The 26,959-nt window shown below is 39.9% G+C and overlaps 1 protein-coding gene across 4 annotated transcripts in view; it reads left to right on the top strand.

Moving 5' to 3' along the window:
• Positions 1-25,364, top strand: part of LOC131722016 (zinc finger protein 883-like) — a 125,810-nt gene extending 100,446 nt beyond the window's left edge. The window contains exons 1-2 of one of the 4 annotated variants that reach the window (XM_059015561.1): positions 13,519-13,970; positions 22,216-25,364. In XM_059015561.1, coding sequence (XP_058871544.1) covers positions 13,526-13,970; positions 22,216-23,597 — 1,827 coding nt within the window. In that variant the 5' untranslated portion in view covers positions 13,519-13,525 and the 3' untranslated portion in view covers positions 23,598-25,364. Of the gene's footprint in view, positions 1-13,518; positions 13,971-22,215 lie in introns of those variants that run through there. The other 3 variants (XM_059015562.1, XM_059015560.1, XM_059015559.1) reach the window with 3 other exon arrangements.
• Positions 25,365-26,959: the final 1,595 nt, after the last annotated feature.

A 26,959-nucleotide genomic window follows, 5' to 3' on the forward strand; every position in this document is an offset into this window, starting at 1 on the left:
CAGCAACAACTGTACCTGAGACTGGGGAGGTGGGGACAGCAACAACTGTACCTGAGACTGGGGAGGTGGGGACAGCAACAACTCTACCTGAGACTGGAGAGGTGGGGACAGCAACGACTGTACCTGAGGCTGGAGAGGTGGGGACAGCAAGGACTGTACCTGAGACTGAAGAGGTTGGGACAGCAAGGACTGTACCTGAGACTGGAGAGGTGGGGACAACAACGACTGTACCTGAGACTGGAGAAGTGGGGACACATTTGAACAGCAGTGCTGAGGGCAGTTATTCTTCATGTTGTATGGCTCTGTCCACTCTCTCTCGAAAGATCATGTAAGAATCGTGCAGGTTTTTAGGCAGTCTGATGCATTGTGTGCATGGCTATCATTACATTGAAACCATTGCTCATCTTTTCACAACCAGGCAACACAGTGACCGTGGCTGATGGTTTCCCTTTGTGGGAATTACAACCCTGTCATGCTTGAAATTGGCAAGTGCTGTATTAATTACAATATCATATTATTTTAATAAACTCATAAACAATATGGGGGATAATGAATTCCGTGTTTGAATTTTAAAATGGCTCTATATAAATCTGGTGATACTGAGCAGTATGTTTATTTTCTAACTCAGCACAATTGACATTCCAAATAAGTAATTTTTAGTATGAATAAACGTATAAAATGCATTCATGTCTTTACAAAATCATTGTCATTTCAGAATATTCTTTCAAAAACTGTAAACAGGATCATGTTATTATTCATGTCTTCCTGTCAACCGACATGTCGTTATTGTTAAACTTCCTGCATCCCTCTGAATGAAATCTGTACAGTAACAGTGTCGTTGCTTGCAATTGCTGTACTAGATACATGCTAGAAGCTGCGCCCCCACCAGTTTAATTTAATTTAATCTTAATTGTATAATAAGTAACACTACACACAGGGTCACTTTCATTTCATTATTTAAAAGCACAGAGAAGTTAACAGGTTTAATACCCACAGCAACATAGATTTGTTTATGGAATGGAACGGTCTCGTTAAACTCACGACCGTACCATAACAACAAAATTCAGAGGGGGGAAATGAAAATAGTATTTCCTAAATTAACAAATTATTATTCCCCAGTGTTGAAGGCACAAACAGACAAAACAAATATGATCACGGATTACAATTTTGATCCAGACAGAAACACAGATGTGACCCGTGTGTGCTGAACTATATATTCCATGTCTCCCTATTCAGTGCAATGGAACGGTCGCAATTCACTCTGCCTAGCAACGACATCAGGCTGCAGTGACGTCAGACTGCTAGCTTTGGGGTTCAGTTTCTGTAAAACTAGGAACCTGCCCCCAAAATATATTAATTATTGCACATGTACACCCCCGGGATTATGTGTATGCCGAGCGGGGTTCTTTAATTTGCTTAGAGATACAGGTGTATAAAAAAGCATCTTAATAATTTAAAAGAAATAAACTCTGTATCTCAAAAAGTTTTCAACCAAGTGCTACCCCGTTCTCAGGGTTTGTTGAGCCTGCCAGTCCGACCACACATAAACATGTTCATGCATATCGGTGGGATGTTATCTCCCTTTTGAGCTGGTTGTAAAATCGACTTTAAACAGGACCTTCATTCAGACCTTAAACGATGCCTGTGCGACCGCGCAGACACAACATTAAACAGCTCTACAACCATCTCCACTCTTAACGAACAGTACTTAATCACAAAAATGTTTATGAAAAAATCTACATATGATGATAAAGTAAATACAAGAAACTAAGGTTTACTCTGCAGTTTTATATATGCATTTGTTAAAAATGTACGCACTGGCAACTGTTTCTGTTTTTAAAGCTTGTGAGGCATAATAACTTAAATAACAGTTATTCACATTTTGGGTTAGTGTAGGCTCACAGTTTAGATACTACAGTGATCCGGCGTGAATCCGCACGTCACATATCCTCCACGATCAAGCTCTTCAGCAACGTCAGTTTATTATTGAACAGAGAAGATGAGTTCAGAGATTGCAGATCCCACCACAGTTTTCGTACACTGTGTTGTATGTGTTCCATGCTCTGCCATTGCTGGTAGTGTCACGTGTTCAGTGTGTTGATATGTAAATAAATCCTGCTCGCCTGCGGGGGGCGTATCAACTTCAACCTCCGTCTCGATCTCCTGCCTGTCACTCAGCAGTGAATGCACGCACCCACACGGCAGACGGCTACTCTGTCACAAACATTAATATCTTTCTAAACAAGGTATTTAGGGGAGCTCCCTAATAAAAGCTGAATCTCAAAACAAGAATTGTGTGAATATAGTAATTGTTACAGCTGTGTGTAATGGTATTTAAAACAGGATTCATTCATTCACTTTTTGCATATCCGCCCTTACTCTGGTCCCACCACAGTCAGATATGGGACGGATTACTGTACTTTGCAATTATTTCTGTTCAGTGGAGTTATATACTTACAATATGACATATTGCATTAAGAATTAATGTGTAATATGCATAATTTGGAATTTATTATTATTATTATTATTATTATTATTATTATTATTATTATTATTATTATTATTATTATCCCCTTCTTGTTTGAAAAGAAACAAACTGCAGTTACATCACTGACCACTTGGTGTCTGTCTCTCTGTGAATCCAAATAATTATCTTTACTGAAATTATTCAACAGTTTAGATACCATTCCTAAAACTATGTATCAAGACACTTTTCTTGCACTAATTAAACAAATTATATTATAGCAAAAACACATATAAAATGTATAACCACGTCTGTTGTAGAGGTGAATTTAACCCACAGCACCACCTAGCCATCCAGATTGGAACCCAGGCCTCCAGAGAAAGATGACAGGCTAGTCTAGTGCATTAACATTAACCCACAGCACCACCTAGCCATGCAGATTGGAACCCAGGCCTCCAGAGAAAGGTGACAGACTAGTCTAGTGCATTAACATTAACCCACAGCACCACCTAGCCATCCAGATTGGAACCCAGGCTTCCACAGAAAGGTGACAGACTATCCTGATGCATTAACAATAGCCACCCATAACTATTACACACTCAATAGTGCTACATTTAGAAATACTAAAATAAAGTATTTCTTAACATTAACATAAACCCAGTGCAGCACCTAGCCCCCTGCCCCTCCCCCCGCTAGGACCCCAGGCCTCCACAGCAAGGTGAAAGGCAGGACACCAGTTTTGATTTGCAGACAGGTTGCTTTCCCTCATGTGACATATCCAGAGTGTTTTGCATGATCACATTTGAATCAAAGGTGAGCCACAGGTCTGGTCTGCTGTGGAGTGCCTTTGATTCAAATGTGATAATGCAGAACAGTCTGTTCTTTTTTGCTTGTTCTTTTTTTTCTATTCGCAGTGAATCGCAGAACCTTTAACTCTTTGTATCCAGGATCCACAAGAGAAGGGCTTGTAGACTATTCATTTATTTTTACAGTTTTGTAATGATTTTAAGTACGGCTTTCAATTAATCGCAGTTAACTTCTGCAATTAACACGTAAATGTTTTTAGAGATTAATTATTTTAACTCACTGGACAGAAAGACGCTTTCTTGTCTACTGTCAAAGTGAGTTCCAGTATCACACACGAGTACATCTAGTCTGCTGCGTGCTGAACACGCCTTCATCTCTCAAAATACACGAGCAGCTCTTCAGCTACAGACAATAACAACAACAAATTAAACCCACCAGTTTCAGTAGAAATGCAGGATCGCTGCAAGCCCATATCAAGCGAAGAATGATCATGATAATAAATGAGTTAGGCTGCGTTGCTGCTTTTTTCATGAAGTATGTAAAGCCTGACAATTCTTAGTTTGCAGTTTTTGGATATGATGACAGTGTTTTTTGTATGTTCTCTTCACAATTAACAGTTCATTTCCTAGAAGTGCTTACTATAGCTACAGATTTATAATTTTATTAAAAAAAACAAAATTTATTTCAGTTCACAATCACATTTTAAAATAGATATCCTATGTATTGTGTTTTCTGATCTCTGTGTGCTGCTGATCAAGCTTGAACCGCACATGTTATTGTGCTGGTTGTATTTGTAATTTCTAAATTATTGCCCCTAGTACATTTTGGTGGTGGTCTCAATGGGTACATTTCCTGGTTAAATAAATACATTTTAAACAATTTTATTTACAGTTAAGGATAATAAAAACAATAGCATCAGTAATAAAACACATTTAAATTCAATGGATGTAGTAATTGTGACAATTTAACATGCAATTAAAACTGAGATTATCTAAGATTCATTTTTTTAATCGTGAGATTAATCGCGATTATTTTTTTTAATCACTTGACAGCCCTAATTTTAAGTTATAGGCCCAATTAAGGGATTATTTAACTATTCAGACAGTTCACATGGGTTTCAAAATCACCAGTGTGGAGTAGTGGTAAGGGCTCTGGACTCCTGACCGGAGGGTCATGGGTTCAATCCCAGGTGGGGGACACTGCTGCTGTACCCTTGAGCAAGGTACTTTACCTAGATTGCTCCAGTAAAAACCCAACTGTATAAATGGGTAATTGTATGTAAAAATAATGTGATAAGGGGGTCTGCTAAGAAATAAATAATAATAAAAATGCTTTACAAAGGATTTGTCGATAAGGACAGGGGGTGACCCAGCTGTCAGTAGGCTCATCAATATGGTAACAATATCTCAGAAGGGTGATACAGCAAACCTGGGCAGGTACAGACCTATCAGCCTTTCATCCAGGACATGTTACACTATGGAAACAATAATAAGACTATCCTCAGTATACAGTCACAACACTGAGGTCTGCTGCTGGACTACAGTCTGCACGTTTTATAAAAGAAAGTACAAGTCAGGCTGATCAGATTAATGTGATGGAAAATCCCTTTAAATATCAATTGTGGCTAAGTCGCTTATTTTTAAACAAACTAATATTCCATAAGCTCCCATTGCCTCTGCTTGTGTTATCCCTGCTCTGTGGAGACATAAAGAGGACTGGTCTCCAATCCACCATCTTCAGAGCAATAGAAAAATAAAGAAATGAAAGAACATTTGAAAAATCACTGAGATGTGTGCTTACCGATTACTAGTGAGTGGAGTAGCTGCTCTCTGTCTCTGTGTCCTGCTCGTTCGATGTGAAGGTGCTGCTGTATTAACACCTGCACATGAATGAGATCACACTGTCAAACCCAACCCAACATGCAAATCAATACTGTGCAAGACATCGAGACATCTTTTATTATAGATTCACAAAGAAACCCATTCCCAATACAACCTGATTGCTGATCATTAACTTCATTTACTAATTAACTATCAACAATTAAAGAAAAAACCTTTACATATGTATCCATGGAAATACACAGTGGCATAAAAACATATTCAGACAGGTCCCTGAGGTTTCAATATGACTAATGTTACACTATATCAATAAAATGATAAGGAATCAGTATTTACAAATAATTTGCTGAAACAAAAAAATACCTTCAGTAAATCTGACACTTTACCTACACATACCCTGAACCACCTAGCCATCCAGATTGGAACCCAGGCCTCCAGAGAAAGGAGACAGAGTAGTCTAGTGCATTAACATTAACCCACAGCACCACCTAGCCATCCAGACTGGAACCCGAGCCTCCAGAGAAAGGTGACAGGCTAGTCTAGTGCATTAACATTAACCCACAGCACCACCTAGCCATCCAGATTGGAACCCAGGCCTCCAGAGGAAGGTGACAGACTATCCTGATGCATTAACAATAGACACCCATAACTATTACACACTCAATAGTGCTACATTTAGAAATACTAAAAGAAGGTATTTCTTAACATTAACATAAACCCAGTGCAGCACCTAGCCCCCCGCCCCTCCCCCCGCTAGGACCCCAGGCCTCCGCAGCAAGGTGAAAGGCAGGACACCAGTTTTGATTTGCAGACAGGTTGCTTTCCCTCATGTGACATATCTCGAGTGTTTTGCATGATCACATTTGAATCAAAGGTGAGTCACAGGTCTGGTCTGCTGTGGAGTGCCTTTGATTCAAATGTGATAATGCAGAACAGTCTGTTCTTTTTTGCTTGTTCTTTTTTTTCTATTCGCAGTGAATCGCAGAATCTTTAACTCTTTGTATCCAGGATCCACAAGAGAAGGGCTTGTAGACTATTCATTTATTTTTACACTTTTTTTAATGGTTAAGTTATAGCCGAATTATGGGATTATTTAACTATTCAGACAGTTCACCTGGGTTTCAAAATCACCAGTGTTGAGTTATATACATTTATAAACAAAAATTATTAGTAAAAATTATTTACAAAGGATTTGTCGATAAGGACAGGGGGTGACCCGGATGTCAGGAGGCTCATCAATATGGTAACAATATCTCAGAAGGGTGATACAGCAAACCTGGGCAGGTACAGACCTATCAGCCTTACATCCAGGACATGTTACACTATGGAATCAATAATAAGACTATCCTCAGTATACAGTCACAACACTGAGGTCTGCTGCTGGACTACAGTCTGCACGTTTTATAAAAGAAAACACAAGTCAGGCTGATCAAACTAATGGGCTTGAGAATCCCTTTAAATATCAATAGTGGCTAAGCCACTTATTTTTAAACAAACTAATATTCCATAAGCTCCCATTGCCTCTGCTTGTGTTATCCCTGCTCTGTGGAGACATAAAGAGGACTGGTCTCCAATCCACCACCTTCAGAGGAATAGAAAAATAAAGAAATGAAAGCACATTTGAAAAATCATTGAGATGTGTGCTTACCGATTACTAGTGAGTGGAGTAGCTGCTCTCTGTCTCTGTGTCCTGCTCGTTCGATGTGAAGGTGCTGCTGTATTAACACCTGCACATGAATGAGATCACACTGTCAAACCCAACCCAACATGCAAATTTATTTTTTATTTATTTATTTATTAGCAGACGCCCTTATCCAGGGCGACTTAGAATTGTTACAAGATATCACATAATTTATTTATTTATTTATTTATATACAATTACCCATTTATACAGTTGGGTTTTTATTGGAGCAATCTAGGTAAAGTACCTTGCTCAAGGGTACAGCAGCAGTGTCCCCCACCTGGGATTGAACCCACGACCCTCCGGTCAAGAGTCAGAAGCCCTAACCACTACTCCACACTGCTGCCCTAAATATGGATGCTACTGTGCAAGATATTGAGACATCTTTTATTATAGATTCCCAAAGAAACCCATTCCCAATACAAACAGGGTGAATACTTATCTAATGAAGACTTTTCAGGTTTTTATTTTTAATTGATTTGTTTTTTCACCCCCCACCCCCCACCCATTTTTTCACACATTGAAAGTGTTGAGTAGATTGTGTAAATCAAAGGGAAAAAAATCTCATTTAAATACATCAAGATTTCAGGTTGTAACACAACAAACTGTGAAAACGTCCAATGGGGTGAATACTTACTATAGGCACTGTATATAGTGAAAAGTGTTGAATTAAAATCAAGGGAAGTAATGTTAAAACTTTACAAAGCATTAGTAAGACCTCATCTAGAATATTGTATTCAGTTCTGGTCACCTCGCTACAGAAAGGAGAGAAAGAGTGCAAAGAATAGCAACCAGAATTATTCCAGGTTTTAAAGGCATGTCATATGCAGACAGGAAAATATAACTGAATCTATTCAGTCTTGAACAAAGAAGACTACACGGTAATCTGATTCAAGCATTCAAAATCCTCAAAGGTATTGACAATGTCGACCAAGGGGACTTATTTTTTTTTACCTGAGAAAAAAAACAAGGACCAGGGGTCAGAAGTAGAGATTAGACAAAGGGGCATTCAGAACAGAAAATAGGAGGCACTTTTATGCACAGAGAATTGTGGGAGTCTGGAACCAACTCCCCAGTAATGATGTTGAAGCTGACACCCTGGGATCCTTCAAGAAGCTGCTTGATGAGATTCTGGGATCAATAAGCTACTAACAAGTAAACGAGCAAGATGGGCCGAATCACCTCCTCTCGTTTGTAAACTTTCTTATGTTCTTACCTGTGAGCTCCCTCACTCTGCCACTGGAACCATGTCTCACTGCCCAGCCAGTCTGTGACATCTCTTTTGGAGGCTGCCTGCAATGATGCACGAGGCAGGGGCAGCTTCAGGCTGGATTGAAGTGACTGTTTGTCAAGGGGGTCCCCCTCTGTCCCAGCAGGGAGTCTCCCTCAGAGGGGTGAGGCTCTACAGTGACTGAGCTTTTGAGGATGGGTGGCAAGAGCCCCCAGAGCAGAGACACACAGAACACCACACCTGTAGGTTTGCATTCAACAGGAGAATAGTTAGAGGTGAAACACGGCTTCAAGTTACCCTGAGAATTTCAAAAATGAACAAATAAATAAATTATACCACAGCTTTATAACAGATCATTGTTTAATTGTCGCTGAATGAATAAATAAATAAATAAACAAATAAATAAATAAATAAATAAATATTCCTGTGTGTGACCGCTAGGGGGTGCTGCAACCCCCAAAAGTTATTATAATAATACAAAAGTATATAAGTCACCATATTTGTCTACTTCTTTACCTTTCTACATGAATCTGTGTATATAGTCAGTTTATTATCACACAATATCAAACTTATCTAGGATTGTCTTTATTTTGCCATATTATTATTTATTTCTTAGCAGAAACCAGGGTGGTTTACAATTGTTACACACAATTACATTATTTTTTTACACATTATTTTTACATATAAATACCTATTCATGAGTTGGACTTTTACTGGAACAATCTAGATAAAGTACCTTGCTCAAGGATACAATGAACTGGGTGAGGAGGTGATTGAACTCTAGTCATTACCATTGCAGGCATGGAGATTACACACACAGAGCAATGAACTGGGTGAGGAGGTGATTGAACTCTAGTCATTACCATTGCAGGCATGGAGATTACACACACAGAGCAATGAACTGGGTGAGGAGGTGATTTAACTCTAGTCATTACCATTGCAGGCATGGAGATTACACACACAGAGCAATGAACTGGGTGAGGAGGTGATTGAACTCTAGTCATTACCATTGCAGGCATGGAGATTACACACACAGAGCAATGAACTGGGTGAGGAGGTGATTGAACTCTAGTCATTACCATTGCAGGCATGGAGATTACACACACAGAGCAATGAACTGGGTGAGGAGGTGATTTACAAAGAAAAGAAACAGGAAGATTCTTAGGTTACATTTTTTTGATGAGAGGAAATTATGTTTCACAAAACAACAAAGATTTAGTTTCGATCAGCCATCATCTTATTTTACATTTTCCCATTAGTGGCATAGTAGAACACTGAAAGTATAATTTAAAAAGCAAAATGGGTTCAACATACTAATCTATTTGAAGACTTACAAACTAAAACACAAATGTTTGTGTACATTCACTTTATTATGCAGCAGTTTAAACTAAGAATTAAAGAATGCTTTATATTGTGGAGCACATTGTTTTTATGTGTGTATTGTATCACAAAAATATCAGTAATGCTGTTTGAAATATCTAGGTCCGCCCCTTTTTACTGAACTCATTCAAGGAGGAATGAACATTATCAACCAATGCAGTCTAAACTGTACAGTGTAAAAGCTGAACAGTGTTTTGGTGCCACCTACTGGATACATTGAAGCATTGCAAATTTGATGTTTGTAACTTTTGAAGGGCTACAAGCTAACGCCGCTCAAATAGAATATCGGTGTTGTTAATAAAACCTGAGAGATGTCTCGTCATGTTTTAATAATAAACGCTTTCTGCAATGCACACATTCTGTAGGCTGCTTATTCACCTTCACTCGTGTTGCTTCTCCTGAATGAATACACTTGGTACAGACCGGGGACAACAACTACAGACCCAAATACAGCTTTACCGAAAGTACTGTTGGGAGCAGTAATATAAATGCAGAGTATTATATGAGAATATTTACCTTTGTTTCCAATCTGCGCAGTCATAAGCAGTTAAACTACTAAAACATTTAACAATACTGTAACTGGACTGTTAATACAAACCTCTCACTCTCTGACATATATTATCTGATTTCATTATTCATTCAATACATTTAGTTTTGTAACCTGCTCTGTCACTCCACTGGGTAGTTATTCATATAATAAAAAGCATTTCATTCAAAGAGCTTTAGTTTTCTAACGCTTCTCAGGTTTTTCTTGTGGAATGGGACACTTTTTAATCACAATGAGACACCTCAGGACATCTTTTCAAAGCTTTTACACCAGTCTTTAATTAACTCCTATTTATTTTAAAGAGGTAAACCACCTATTCATTTTACAAAACTGGAACCACACAGCTGAGTAATACACTGTATTTCAAGCCCTCTTCAGCGCTCTCAGTGTGTTTAGTTTTTCATGTTGTAACATTAACATGATGTCTTGTTCTTTTTAAAATCAATAGCAGTTAATTAAAGGCTGGAGGAAGCGCTTTGATAAGGCGTCCCCTCGAGTCTCACAGAGCAGCGCACTCCTTGGCGTGTCTCATTGCTGGTGACTCTTCTGCTGCTGTGGACGCGGCTCTGTTGCCTGGTTTAGTTCGCAGCGCAGTCTGAGGAAGAGTCTAAATCTGTGCCGCTGGACAGCAGGGAGGAATACTGTCCTGGATAAAGAATAGGAGACAATCATACAGTTTAAGAGAAACGAAATAAAAGCATGGGGTAGAAATAGCAGAGGTTACTGCCTGGAAGTTTACTCGTAAAGAATGACCTTTCTGCGACCCTGTGCTGTATTTACCAAAAACAAGTTCACACGCCCTGAACCTGCAAGACTAGCGAAGAGAAAGCTATGAAACTGCGAGCATGCCTGCGCCATTGTGGATCTGTTTGTGACAACGGCGCTCAACTTGAATTAACATGATATACTTCTAAAAAACATTATCAGGGGTATCGCGTTAGTGTTTGAACATCTCATTCGGAAGAAGAGGACGGGAAATATCAATATAATTACACGAAACACAGATTATATATCTGCGTGAAACTCGCAGCATCGACGCTGCTGCCGCCTGATAGAGAAAGGACTATACCAACTCCGGCATGGGGGAGGGGGTACCTGAATTCAAATTGTATTCACTGGGAAAAATATAGAGCTACAAACAGCTCGACTATGATGTTAAAATTGAAAGTCATATTCATTTTTTATTAAAAGATCCCAGGTATCACAATTCCCTTTGCGGTCCATATTAGATGAATTGTCAGACCGCGCTGATCGGTTTGTATTTTGTGATTGGTATATTCCTCGTTCTGTGGGAGACAGACCCGTTCAGACACTGAGGGAGAGCAGAGAGGAGGTGAGAGAGTCTGCATGGAGCTCTACAATGTGTTTATAAACTACAGAGCGCTGTTATATTGTATTATTTTGAAAGGTCCGGGTTGTAGTGTGGTAGGAGCGCGTTGTTTTATCCGTTCAGACACTGAGGGAGAGCAGAGAGGAGGTGAGAGAGTCTGCATGGAGCTCTACAATGTGTTTATAAACTACAGAGCGCTGTTATATTGTATTATTTTGAAAGGTCCGGGTTGTAGTGTGGTAGGAGCGCGTTGTTTTATCCGTTCAGACACTGAGGGAGAGCAGAGAGGAGGTGAGAGAGTCTGCATGGAGCTCTACAATGTGTTTATAAACTACAGAGCGCTGTTATATTGTATTATTTTGAAAGGTCCGGGTTGTAGTGTGGTAGGAGCGCGTTGTTTTATCCGTTCAGACACTGAGGGAGAGCAGAGAGGAGGTGAGAGAGTCTGCATGGAGCTCTACAATGTGTTTATAAACTACAGAGCGCTGTTATATTGTATTATTTTGAAAGGTCCGGGTTGTAGTGTGGTAGGAGCGCGTTGTTTTATCCGTTCAGACACTGAGGGAGAGCAGAGAGGAGGTGAGAGAGTCTGCATGGAGCTCTACAATGTGTTTATAAACTACAGAGCGCTGTTATATTGTATTATTTTGAAAGGTCCGGGTTGTAGTGTGGTAGGAGCGCGTTGTTTTATCCGTTCAGACACTGAGGGAGAGCAGAGAGGAGGTGAGAGAGTCTGCATGGAGCTCTACAATGTGTTTATAAACTACAGAGCGCTGTTATATTGTATTATTTTGAAAGGTCCGGGTTGTAGTGTGGTAGGAGCGCGTTGTTTTATCCGTTCAGACACTGAGGGAGAGCAGAGAGGAGGTGAGAGAGTCTGCATGGAGCTCTACAATGTGTTTATAAACTACAGAGCGCTGTTATATTGTATTATTTTGAAAGGTCCGGGTTGTAGTGTGGTAGGAGCGCGTTGTTTTTGTGTGTGTGTGTGTGTTGTATTTGTGAAGCGGCGTGTCTGTGTCAGCGCGTTTGTTTTTCTTCTCATCCTCTCATTCACAGTCTGTGTGTTTCAGGGCTGACAGCTTCGCGGGTTTCCAGACAGATTCTCATTGTTCTGAAAGCGTCTCGCGGGTAAATACGGGGTTCGTTCTGTTACCCGGAGCGCGCGCCGGCTGCTCGTGGCTGCTGTCTTTCTGACGTCACACGCAGCTTGTAGAAGCGCGTCTCCAAACCTCGCAGCGCAGCTCAGTGACGCGCTTGAAAACGCGACACAGCATTCCCTAATAACACTTGCAATGCATTATGACTTCAAAGCCATCACTGTAAGGCGATGACCTTATTATTTATTGATTTTATTTTGTTTTATTTTACTTTATTATTTGTTTGATCACCAATTGCCACGACAACACACTGTTTATTTATGTAGTACTTATTTTAAGGTAATAAATAAACACAATTCTCTAGGGATTTATTTATTTTTAATTCTTATTACTCTCTTACATCTCATTACATTATGTATGTGTGTGGAGATTAGATAAAGGGCTATTTGGAAGAGAAAATAGGAGGCACTTTTTTACACAGAGAATTGTGAGAGTCTGAAGCCAACTCCCCAGTAATGTTGTTGAAGTGACACCCTGGGATCCTTCAAGAAACAGATTCAATAATAATAATAGTAATAATCTTTAGTGTTATATAGCGCCTTTCATAGTGGTCCACCATCACAAAGCGGTGTGTGAACTATGCATCAGCTGCAGAGTCACTTACAACAACGTCTCACCTGAAAGACGGAGACCAAGGAGGTGAAGTGACTTGCTCAGGGTCACACAATGAGTCAGTGGCTGAGCTGGGATTTGAACCGGGGACCTCCTGGTTACAAGTCTGTTTCTTTAACCACTGGACCACACAGCCTCCTAAAAGGAACAATAAGCTCCTAACAACCAAGGTTTGAGGACAAAATGACTCCTTGCTGATCAGTCTTTTTAAGAGAATGTATTATAAAACACCAAACACACTTATTAACTGAAAAGAGAACTATAGTAACTTTCATCCATCATTCTTGAGATTAGACAGATACAATCCTCTGGTATTATAAACGTATTACAAGAAATTCTGTGTCCCTTCAATAGTAAAGCCAGCCCTGCTATTAAAGCCAGGTTTTGTCAGTCCCTTGAATGGCCTTAGTAGCACTATATTTAAATAAATGCATTTTTTTTTCAGCTGCTGCTAAGCAGAATCCCGAGTGCTCCCATGGACAGTGTGGAGATGGAATCTGTCCAGATTAAAGAGGAGTTCCCTGAACCTGAACTTGTCCTCTTTAGAGCGGAGGTCGCTGGGCTGGCTTCCCTCCCCATTAAACAGGAGCTCTGTGAGATGCAATGTGACAGCAGCCAGCCAGAGGTCTCTGAGATTAAAGCTGAGCACAGTGAATTGGAGATCCCACAGACAGAAGAACCCCTTCCTGTGAAACAAGAAGAGGTGCTGGAAATTAACCATATTAAACAGGAGCCCCCTGAAGTAGAGTTTGACCACATGGAACCAGGGATGGAAGAATCCGAGGACTTCAAACCAAACATCCCTAAGCTGGAGAGAATCTGTGTGAGAGAGCAAGGCACTGGAGAGGAAGGCTGTCCAAACAGCATGCAAGGAGGTGGAAAGGAAGACGGTCAGTCACATTCAGAATGCAGTCTAGCAGGTGAGTGACTCCCAGTAGCTGTGACATTGTCATTCTAGATTGCGTGATAGTGTGGCAGAGAGGGAGGGAGGGAGCATGTGGGTTACATTACTAGCTATTTGTTTTTCCTGTACCACTCACACCAGTTCAGGATAGGACTCTCTACTGGTGATCTTAAGATACAGATATAAGCCTCTTTCACACTGGCACTCCTACCCGATTATACCAAGGGGAGAAGAGCTAAAGTACTGTATATAACATTAGAAATGTTCAGTGTCTAAATAGAGGGATATTATTGTACATGTGTAGCGTTATTAGGGGTGCTTGATTCCATTACATTTATTTTAGACTTTTAGACTTCTACAAATATATAGTTTAAACGTTCAAGTAAAAACATTGAGAGTGCTATATCTTTTTAAATAAATAGCTTTCTGTAAATGATCGCATAGCCTATATGTCTGTAAAAAGGTCTTCTGATTGTTCAGTGTTTTACCTCAGCTTTTCAACTCTCCTTAAATAATGCAGTTGATCCTGTTAAGTAGAGGTGCAGTCGGCACCCTCATTTCATATTTGAGTATCGTATAGACATTTATCAATGATTATCCATGCATTGAGGTTTTATTTTTCAAAATAAACACATTTTTTATTTTTTTTTAACAGACGCTCTAATAACTAAAACAGTGTGTGCATAATAGTTAAACAAAAAGGCACGACTTGCATTCAAATGAGAACACTTCAATTATATAAAAAACAAAAAATACAAAGGACTTACATTTAACAACTGAAAAGAATATGCGTGCGTCTGCATCAGATTAACATTGTAATAATAATTTAAAATACTGTATTTAACAGAAGTAATTTCTGAACTATGGTTTTTCAATACTGTTCACATTTTATGTCCAAAAGCAAAGCGTTTGAATTAATCTCACAAACCGTGACTAATGTAACAATTGTACTAAATTCAGCTTATTTTTCTATAGTATTGCCATATAATCCAAACACAACATGCTTTGAAACAAAAGGTAATTGGTAGATTTAATAGATAAAAGAAAGTGTTTTTCTTAATTTTTAAATGAAGAAGCCGTGCATCCAATAGGCCTGCTTGTGATTTGTCTTCTCCAAGACGAATGTAAAGGCTTGAAGTGTGTATCCTAGCAACGCGCTGATCTGCCGTACCAGCACACACTCACACACAAGGATTTAATGCAAACCAGCAAGACTAAAAATCTGGATCAACAAAACACATGAACTTGTTGAATCAGTTGCGTTCGTCTCAGTAATCAACCATGGTATTGTGTTTTCAGCCCAAGTTTTATCACGTTTCCTGCACTACCAGCCATGCACTTGCATTGTCGTTTGCCTGGGCTCCACCTCCTCCTCACTAGATCCAGCACCAGTAGATATATTTTCATATATTTTAACATTGTTCCTGTACTGCTGCTGTAACTAAGCTCTGCAGAGCACAGTCTCCCTTTATATCACAATGTGCCCAGACAGCGCTTCGGTTATTTCGATCTCCTGAAGATAACATTGATAGTCATGAGAGCAAAAGCATGCTGGAAATTGCGAGGTGAATATCCAGTGACAATGATGTCACGTGACAAAGGTAGGAAATGGACAACAAAAGAAAACTGAGTAGCCGTTATTTGCAGACACCCTCCTGTTCTTAATATTTGACCTGCACATTTGACAAAGTTTAAACAATTCAGCAAAATTAAAAACATTTGACACTTTGCTAATATTTAACCATTTAAATTTTAAATGATTAACACCCCTAAACGTAATGCTATTGAAAAATATATAATTGTAGGGTGTTTTAGAGGAAATAGACCCGAAACATTACAGGAGAACTCTGAGGGCAGATTTTGATCCCAGGGCTCAGTTTCACCAGCGTCAGTCTTTACTGACTTTGCTTTTACAAATAAAGTAAAGACTATAAAGAGTATGTAGCGGGGTTCTGAAAAATATAGCGTTCCACGTCCCCACGTGTTGCTACAACTGTTTAAATAACGTACCTGTCATTTCTTTACATTGTTCACATCCTGACAACTTTTAACACATGACTTTAGTCCGTTGCAAAGCTCTTTTAGAAATGTCTGCTCTAATGCACTGAGGTTTGAGATCTGTACTCTAAATCACTGCAGGAAGAGAGATCCATAAAACAGGGGTGAGTCTGAATAATCGAGTATTCTAAATGAAATTACTACTCGAAACACTGTGATCAAGTTTCGAGTACTCGTTAATTTCTAAAACAAATGGATAAATTAACTAACTACACCCGAAAAAGCTTGGCATGGTATTTTGACAGAGGAGCAAGTTAAAAGTGATCAGCCACTACAGTTGTCACCTCACTGATAACTGACAGGAGGCAGGGCTCTTCCTTACCTAGCTCTGCTATTGGCTAAGGGAGTACATGAGCAGTGAGTATTTTGAAAAAAGTTAAACGAGACCACCATGCAATGTAATCTCTGCAGCACAAGCATTTCATATTGTAAATCAACAAGTACATTCTCAATCATCTAAAATGCCAGCACCCATCTGCTACTTTAGAAGAAAACACAGAATGTGGCAAAAAACAAGCAAGCAGTGCATCTTTTACTGTGTGCAGTGGAGATGTGAGGCGTCTCGACTGAAACAAGCAAGCAGTGCATCTTTTACTGTGTGCAGTGGGGATGTGAGGCGTCTCGACTGAAACAAGCAAGCAGTGCATCTTTTACTGTGTGCAGTGGGGATGTGAGGCGTCTCGACTGAAACAAGCAAGCAGTGCATCTTTTACTGTGTGCAGTGGGGATGTGAGGCGTCTCGACTGAAACAAGCAAGCAAGCAGTGCATCTTTTACTGTGTGCAGTGGGGATGTGAGGCGTCTCGACTGAAACAAGCAAGCAGTGCATCTTTTACTGTGTGCAGTGGAGATGTGAGGCGTCTCGACTGAAACAAGCAAGCAGTGCATCTTTTACTGTGTGCAGTGGAGATGTGAGGCGTCTCGACTGAAACAAGCAAGCAGTGCATCTTTTAGAGATGTGAGGCGTCTCGACTGAAAAAAGGCTTTTTGTTTATTAAGCCATATCCACACGGAACGCGAGCAACACAAGCAAATAATTTAGAAGTCATTGCAGTCAAATGGGAGTATCCACACCAGCAGCGAGTGATGCGAGCGACGTCGCTTTGAGAAAATTCTGCGTCGCTAAAATAGAACTTGTTTCTGTTTTTATTTTTTTTCATTGCGCAACTGGAATGAAGCTGACCAATCTGAAGTAAGGTTAACACCCTTGACAGACATCAAACACGCCTCAAAACACGTCCCATCCATGGGGTGAGGATGTTAACACTTTTATCAGAACACAACACTTCATGTCAAATTGGGGGATACGTGTTTTTAGTTTACTGATAGAATGTCTGAATGCATAGAAAATATAATCATTCATAAGTAAATGAAGTCAGAGATGACTCAAACACATGATCTGATGTGTCACAGTCTTCAGCAGCGTTTATGAAGAAGTGTAGCAAAAAATAGATTTGCAGAACGGCATTGTTAGGGTGTGACCTGCGCATAATAACATGGATAATAATACTAATAATAATAATAATAATAATAATAATAAAATGTAGTGCTTAACAACAACAACATAATAATAATGATAAAGATGGTGATAATGTAGTGCTTAACAACAACAACATAATAATACTAATACTAATAATAATAATAATAATAATAAAATGTAGTGCTTAACAACAACAACATAATAATAATGATAAAGATGGTGATAATGTAGTGCTTAACAACAACATAATAATACTAATACTAATAATAATAATAATAATAAAATGTAGTGCTTAACAACAACATAATAATAATGATAAAGATGGTGATAATGTAGTGCTCAACAACAACATAATAATATTAATAATAATAATAATAATAATGTTGCACTTTAAAATACTTTAGTATTAAGTAACTTGTATATATATTTTTTAACAATGGAGTTGCCAGAGGTCAGGATAACCTTTTATCAAAACAAGCCCTGTTTTGTAAAGACAGCCCATCTCTAGTTTGTCCAATAGGAATGCGTGGGCGGGGTGTTTATTTCCAGTCTTCTGGATCCTTTCCAACATTGACATTCGGTGACTTCACTCGCGTCGCTCTGTCTGGTGTGGATACGGCTTTAGAAGTGACCTTTCATTCAGATTTAAACTGCAAACTATCCGGGCAATGCTAAACCTTTGCTGCTACTGTGTATATATACAGTGCCGTCCCACCCCACAACTTCCAAGTGAAAGAAATATTCTGGAAATTTGTAGAAAATTAATTAAAAATAAAAACTGAAATAGCTTGTTTGGATAAGTGTCCACCCCGCTTGTAATAGCAGTCCTAAATTAGCTCAGGTGTAACCAATCGCCTTCAAAATCACACACCAAGTTAAGTGGCCTCCACCTGTGTTACATTGTAGTAATTCACATGATTTCAGCGTAAATTCAGCAGTTTCTGTAGGTTCCCTCTGCTGGGTAGTGCATTTCAAAGCAAAGACCATGAGCACCAAGGCGCTTTCAAAAGAACTCTGGGACAAAGTTGTTGAAAGGCGCAGATCAGGGGATGGGTATAAAAAAAATATCAAAGGCCTTGAATATCCCTTGGAGCACGGTCAAGACGATTATTAAGAAGTGGAAGGTGTATGGCACCACCAAGACCCTGCCTAAATCAGGCCGTCCCTCCAAACTGGATGACCGAGCAAGAAGGAGACTGATCAGAGAGGCTATCAAGAGGCCAATGACAACTTTGCAAGAGCTACATGCTTTTATGGCCAAGACTGGTCAAAGTGTGCATGTGACAACAATATCCCAAGCACTCCACAAATCTGGCCTGAATGGTAGGGTGTTAAGAAGGAAGCCGTTACTCAAGAAAGCCCACCTTGAATCCCATTTGAAGTATGCATAAAAACACGCAGGAGATTCTGTAGCCATGTGGCAAAAATTTTTTGGTCTGACAAAACTAAAATGGAACTTTTTGGCCTAAATTCAAAGCGTTATGTTTGGCACAAACCCAACACAGCACATCACCCAGAGAACACCATCCCTACTGTGAAGCATGGTGGTGGCAGCATCATGTTATGGGGATGTTTCTCATCGGCAGGGACTGGGGCCCTTGTCAGGATAGAAGGGAAAATGAATGGAGCAAATTACAGAGAAGTCCTTGAGGAAAACCTGCTGCCCTCTGCAAGAAACCTGAAACTGAGACGGAAGTTCACCTTTCAGCATGACAACCAAAGCACACAGCCAAATCTACACTGGAGTGGCTAAGGAACAAAAAGGTAAATGTCATCAAGTGGCCCCGTCAGAGCCCCGACCTAAATCCAATCGAAAATTTCCATCAACGCTCCCCAAGGAACTTTAACAGTTTTGTAAAGAAGAATGGTCAAATATTGCCTAATCTAGGTGTGCAAAGTTGGTAGAGACCTATCCCAACAGACTCACAGCTGTAATTGCTGCCAAAGGTGCTTCCACCAAATATTAACTCAGGGGGTTGGAGACTTATCCAATTATGATCTTCCAGTTTTGTATTTGTAATATATCATCTTTTTCTCAATTAACAGTGTGGAGTATGGTGTGTAGATAAGTGGAAAAAATCCTCATTTAAATGCATGAAACTCTGAGGCACTGTCACAAAGACGGCCAGAGTGGGTTGCGTCAGACCAGAAAGGAATTCAAACACAGAGACGGTGGTGATGATGAGCTGAGTGCAATGGCTGCACTCAGCGTTTATTAACAAATAAAAGGGTTTAAACAGAACACAAAAACAGGACACGGCACTTGCGCCAAAATAAACAGACATACAAAACGACTAAACACTAAACAGACGGTGCAGGACAGACGAACAAACACGGTGAGTACAAACACTTATATTTACGATCTATTTACTTTTCTTTTACTCCTCTCTCTCTCTCTCACCCGTTCTCCTCTTCCGAACACCTAACCCCGAGTGACTAAAAATGTGCCTATTTATACTGTTGTGCTGGGATTCAATTACTAATTAATTATTCACTTGAATCCCAGCACGTGAATTAATTCTGTGCAACCCCGTGCTCACATATTACATTTAACCAGCACGTGAAGTGATTTGTGCCCTCCTCGTGCCTAAATACAAATCTACACTTTTAAACACACGTGAAACACAGACCCGTTTATATCCCGTGTACCAATCTATACACCAACATTAACACACGCACGCATACAACAACACATAATATGCACACAGGGGCGGGGCACATTGCCACAGGCACTGACACAACAAAATGTGAAAAAAAGTTCAAGAGGGTGTAGACTTTCCATAGGCACTGTACATAAGAACATAAGAAAGTTTACAAACGAGAGGAGGCCATTCAGCACATCTTGCTTGTTTGGTTGTTAGTAGCTTATTGATCCCTGAATCTCATCAAGCAGCTTCTTGAAGGATCCCAGGGTGTCAGCTTCAACAACATTACTGGGGAGTTGGTTCCAGACCCTCACAATTCTCTGTGTAAAAAAGCGCCTCCTATTTTCTGTTCTGAATGTCCCTTTATCTAATCTCCATTTGTGACCCCTAGTCCTTGTTTCTTTTTTCAAGTCAAAAAAGTCCCCTGCGTTGACATTGTCTATACCTTTTAGGATTTTGAATGTTTGAATCAGATCGCCTGCAAATATGTTATTATTCGAAATTCCCACTCCTAACAAAAAACGTGAGTGTTGTGTTTGTTTGTTTGTCTAGTAAACTGTTTGTTTGTTTGTTTCTAAGACTACTAACACTGTCCGGAGCTGTAGCCGCAGGCCAGCATCAAACCCGGACACCAGCACTTCCCTCACCACAACAAATTGTATTACACACCACGAGCACTAAAATCACTCACTAAAGAACTGTGACTGTGTTTTGTGTTACGTGTGGGTGTTAAAAGAATGGGACTTTTTGTTACGGCTCAAACCCGGGGATTCTAATCGAAGTGATACACACCACTGTATCACTTTACAACAGTATTATTTACAGCTGATTGCCGTCAGCCTCTGGACATTGTGAAAACAATACACACCCTTGCACCTGGATATAATTGTCTGTCTGTTTTCTTCTGCACTGCTGCATTGCCTTGACCTGCACTCACTTACCCACTTTGCCACAGCGTCCCTATGTGTGGTTGCTGCTAATACTTTCTAAAGACCTGTCACTGTTATGAGTAATTAGAGGTTGAGGAGTCGAAACTTTCATTCTTGGTATATTCGAATATCTTATTATTCGAAATTCCCACCCCTAACAAAAAACCTTAAGGGCTCTGTTTTTTCTGTTCCATACCACATCATGGATCACTATTGCTGTGTTACCTGACAATGTTGGCAATAATCCTGACGCTATCAGTGCACTAGGGTGGGCATTTCGAAAAGAGCTTTGAAACATGCTTTAGTTATGTGTAAAAAGTTGTCATGATGTTAGCGTTGAAAATAAATGACAGGTACGTTATTTAAACAGTAGTATTGTATTATTATTATTATTATTATTATTATTATTATTATTATTATTATTATTATTATTATTTATTTATTTCTTAGCAGACGCCCTTATCCAAGGCGACTTACAGTCGTAAACAAAAATACAGTTCTAGCAACACATGGGGATGTGGAATGTTATATCTTTGGAACCCCGCTACTTACTCTAAGTTTTTAACTTTAAGCTGGTGTAACCCAGTGCAAGCCCCCACAGCTGAAATTCATATGCTTTAATCCACTCCTCCACCGTTGTTGAACTCCATGGCAGTGCTTGACAACACAGTGGGGCTCGGGCACAGAAATATCACGCGTGCACGTCCAGCGATCTTTGAGAAACTGCCTCTGCACAGGGGATACACAATTCTATAGGGTACAGAAATCTGCATAACACCCGTCAGGACAATTTGATTTTGAGATGCATGCCTCGGTTTGAACGTCAGTGAAGTCAAGTTTTATCTGTATATCTAGTTTGTCTATGTGTTAATCCGGCCCTGCACATGCCCTGAGAGTTGGTTCATACATCACTGCAGATGAATGTGATACATCCGGCGCAGACCACAAGCGATTTCAGATCACAGACGCATGAGAAAAGGCTGTACGACTTTCCAAAAAAGACGCATGTCGCAAGAGTGTGTGTGACGTAATTCCAACCTGTCACACAGGGTCAGAGACCCTCGACAAATTATGTCGGAGTCTTAATTATGAACCAACCTTAAGCCTACAAGCAGCCCCTCTTACTTTCTTTCCTGTTCATGTTTTCCAGGTTCCAGTCCAGCAGCTAAAGCAAGGGCAGGCGGTGGAGAATATCCTGACTGTGGGAAAGGTTTCATGCAGACAAGGCATTTAAACAAAACCCAACGAACTCACACAGGCGAGAAACCGTATCACTGCTCTGACTGTGGGAAGAGTTTCAATCATTTTAGAAACCTAAAACAACACCAGCGAATTCACACAGGAGAGAAACCGTATCACTGTTTTGACTGTGGGAAGAGTTTCAGTCAGTTAAACAGCCTTGTTTTACACGAGCGAACTCACACAGGAGAGAAACCGTATCACTGCTCTGACTGTGGGAAGAGTTTCAGTCAGTCAAACAGCCTTGTTTTACACCAGCGAACTCACACAGGAGAGAAACCGTATCACTGCTCGGACTGTGGGAAGAGTTTCAGTCGGTCAGACAGCCTTGTTTCACACCAGCGAACTCACACAGGAGAGAAACCGTATCACTGTTCTGACTGCGGGAAGAATTTCAGTCGGTCACACAGCCTTGTTTCACACCAGCGAACTCACACAGGAGAGAAACCGTATCGCTGCTCTGACTGTGGGAAGAGTTTCAGACAGTTAGGAAGCCTAAAAGAACACCAGCGAGTTCACACAGGAGAGAAACCGTATCACTGTTCTGACTGTGGGAAGAGTTTCAGTCAGTTAGGAAGCCTAAAAGGACACCAACGAACTCACACAGGAAAGAAACCGTATCACTGTTCTGACTGTGGGAAGAGTTTCAGTTGGTCAGACAGCCTTGTTCCACACCAGCGAACTCACACAGGAGAGAAACCATATCACTGCTCGGACTGTGGGAAGAGTTTCAGTCGGTCAGACCACCTTGTTTCACACCAGCGAACTCACACAGGAGAGAAACCGTATCACTGTTCTGACTGTGGGAAGAATTTCAGTCGGTCAGACAGCCTTGTTTCACACCAGCGAACTCACACAGGAGAGAAACCGTATCACTGTTTTGACTGTGGGAAGAGTTTCAGACAGTCAAAGAGCCTTGTTTCACACCAGCGAACTCACACAGGAGAGAAACCGTATCACTGTTCTGACTGTGGGAAGAGTTTCAGTCAGTTAGGAAGGCTAAAAGGACACCAGCGAACTCACACAGGAGAGAAACCGTATCACTGTTTTGACTGTGGGAAGAGTTTCAGTCGGTCAGACAGCCTTGTTTCACACCAGCGAACTCACACAGGAGATAAACCGTATCACTGCTCTTGCTGTGGGAAGAGATTCAGTCATTTAGGAAGCCTAAAAAAACACCAGCGAGTTCACACAGGAGAGAAACTGTGTTGCTGCTCTGACTGTAGGAAGAGTTTCCGTCTTAAACAAGCCGTTCAAAAACACCAGCGAATTCACAGAGAAGAGAAACCTTAAAGACTGTTTTGTGTATCACTCTTAACCCTTTGCGGTCCATTTTTTCAGCATGTATGTTTTATGTATCACTCTTAAGAGCATGCATTTTAAATTATAAAAATGCAAATCCACTCTCTTGCTCTCTGTCAAAGTGGGCGGTGACGCTGACATGTCACAAGAGGCTTCTCTGCTGTCAGTTTAACTCAGGCTGTCAATGCAGTCAGTGCCTGGGAGCGAGAATATGCAGAAAGGAAACTATTCACACCTCATCTGATGGACGAGTCAGGAGAAATCAATAACTCAGTGTGGAAATGAGTTTCAGAGTTTAACATTTGAACTTCATTAACTTGAAAATAAATAAATTGATGGGAATGAGTATCCAGACCCCTGATGTAGCATCCCAGAGACGAGACTGCAGCGTCCTTACTGGGCAACCACCTGGAGGATGGGTTTTGGAAATTCATCACTATTCAAAAACGTATGAAAACTGATAGTGTTGCATGACTGTATTATGACATGAATGAGTGAATATTGCGTGACGTGTCGCTTTGCAGTGTGCATTGTCCATGCTTGTGTTTGTGTTGCTTTTGTAAAGTGCCCCGAGTAATAGCAGTGCAGCAGGCATGTGTACGGATCTTGGGTACATAAAGTCATAGCGGTTTCATCCCTGGCTCTTTCTTGCTCTTTTGCAGTATCTTGCACTTGGTGACAAATTCCCAATGAAAATGTAGCTGAGCTATGACTATTAATCAGGGTTCGTACGCTAGTCTGGAAGTCTGGAAAAAGTATGGAAAATGCAAAACTGATTTCCAGGGCTTGAAAATGCTTGAAAAACCACGTCTCCGTTATGAAAGTCTTGAAAAAGTCTGGAATTTCACTAGCATCATGGGAGAATGAAAATGATTCCGCGATTACTTTTATTATTAATAGTAATTGATCTCTAAAGCGGGTCAGCAGCTCTAGCAGTAACTGTCTAGACAGTTTACTAGTAGCAGCTATGTTGCTTGTGACCAAATCCCGCGAGGATTGCCCCGTGTAACACCCCTGACAGCGTCCTCACAACTCAAAAGCAATCCTATCCAGTCAGCGCACTGGTTTATGTCACATGACTGTCTGCTCCAGTGAAACAAAGGGTAAAATGGAGTCTACGACAGCCAAGGCTATGATTTTTTAAACAAAGTTACAGACTGGAATTACAAGCTACTGTACTCTGCTCACCGAGATTCACATTGTGTTATCTTGTTGTTACCTTTATTAAATCGTTAATGTTATTTCCCAACCCAGGAAAAAAAAAATGTAATACGATAGTTAGGGTGTATTCACACTGGGTTCATTTCAAACGTCCTCAGTCCGGTTCGTTTGCTTTGAAGCAATGTATCAATGTGCTAGCTGTTCACACTTGCCTTGTATACAAACGTACTGAGTTCGTTTGGAAATTAACTGGGGCTCGTTTTCGTGGTTCACTTCCGTGTTTTCCCAGGACTCAGTTCACTTGTGTTCATATTGAAATAATCAGGGCAGCAGTGTGGAGTAGTGGTTAGGGCTCTGGACTCTTGACAGGAGGGTCGTGGGTTCAATCCCAGGTGGGGACACCGCTGCTGTACCCTTGAGCAAGGTACTTTACCTAGATTGCTCCAGTAAAAACCCAACTGTATAAATGGGGAATTGTATGTAAAAATAATGTGTAAAAAAAAAAATTATAATTTTTTGTAAAAATAATGTGATATCTTGTAACAATTGTAAGTCGTCCTGGATAAGAGTGTCTGCTAAGAAATAAATAATAATAAAGTGAACTCGTTTTTTATTAATAAAGACCATCGGATGTTTACATTTTCTGGCATTGCTTCTTCACACTATGTAAATATTCAAATACAATAGTAGTACAGTAGCCTACTGTATATATTGTTAAATGTTTTGCTTTTTTTCATTTATATAAAATCCTCGTATATTGAAAAAAAGAACGACGGTATTGTAATAATGACAACAGATATAAAGGAATGTATTGTTTAGGGATGTAGCTCCTCGTGTAAAACATTAGAATAGAGTGTGTACAGCGATGAATAAATAAATTGTGTTTTATTTCATTTATGCAAGACAACAGAGAACACGTAATTCATACCTGGGAACTATCTGGCAAACTCTGAGACTGGCATCCTACTGTATAGCATTGTTTTCTTTCTTTAAGTTTACTAAACCAAAATCAGGAACATATAATAATTTAGAAAGGAAAATCTGGTCCTTTTTTAATATAATACTTTGTATTTTAGTTGTTTTTTTTTTTTGTTTTTTTTCAGCACTGGTAAACATATTCACGTACGCACCAAGCATAACTTTAACAAACAGACATTTGTTAAAAACTGGACAACGAGCCAAAAACGGAATGTTTAACTTGCATACTGTACTATATTGTATAATAAAGTTGGTGCTTGCACACTCCCTCGCACAACATCGTATACAGTAATACACATGCAGCTGTATTTTCTGCAAATGTGATTTTTTTTTCCCAATGTCAATGATGAATCATGAAAGCGATTGGAGGCAGTTGACATCATTTAACATGAACTTGAACAATTCTACAAAAATAAAGAAAAGCTTTTTTTTTTTTTTTTAAAAAAAGAGGTTATAGCAATCGCACCAGCCAACCAGAGCTACGGTAATTTTAATAAATTCCCAGGTATGTTGATATTACAGCAAATACATTGGGTTTTGTCAGTCTGATTTTTTAATTTTTTTCTGATCACATTTCTAACAATGCCATTGTTTCCCCCGTTGTCCATATCACTCATCTGGACATTTTTACCACCTGTTTGTGTATGCAGTAACTGTACGCTACTGTACAGCCAAATCTACCGGGTTCGTTTCCTGTTTGCAAAAGAACCGAGACCGTCCAGTGTTCACATTCATGTTTTTTAAGCGAACCGAACTCAGTTCTTTTGCCAAACGGTCTGAGACGATCTCTTCTAGTGGTCTCAGTTCAGTTCAGTTCGGTTTGTTTGCCAATCAAACTTTGATGTTCACACTGCTCTCCAAACGAACCGAACTGTACTGAGTACGAAAAAAGCTCCAGTGTGAACAGGCCCTTATTATCACCGACTCGGATTTAAAAAAAAAATAAACTCTTTCTGCAGCCCCTTGGTTTGTACAAATGTAGCATGTTAACATCGCTTTTTTCATTTCTTTAATGTGATTAATAAAACGTACCGGTAATTTTATTTTAAATGTATGGTGCTTGCTTGTAACTTACAGTACCGAGTGCAGCAACTGTCTCGAATCCAAACCGTCAGCTGAGTGTACTATTTACATCCTCGCTATATGGCCTTCATTATACGATTAAATACTGATTTTAAAATCAAACTGCTGCTGATGTTGGCTCGTACAGCTCT

This window comes from Acipenser ruthenus, chromosome 50 (genome assembly GCF_902713425.1).
Source record: "Acipenser ruthenus chromosome 50, fAciRut3.2 maternal haplotype, whole genome shotgun sequence".
Classification (NCBI taxonomy): Eukaryota; Metazoa; Chordata; class Actinopteri; order Acipenseriformes; family Acipenseridae; genus Acipenser; species Acipenser ruthenus.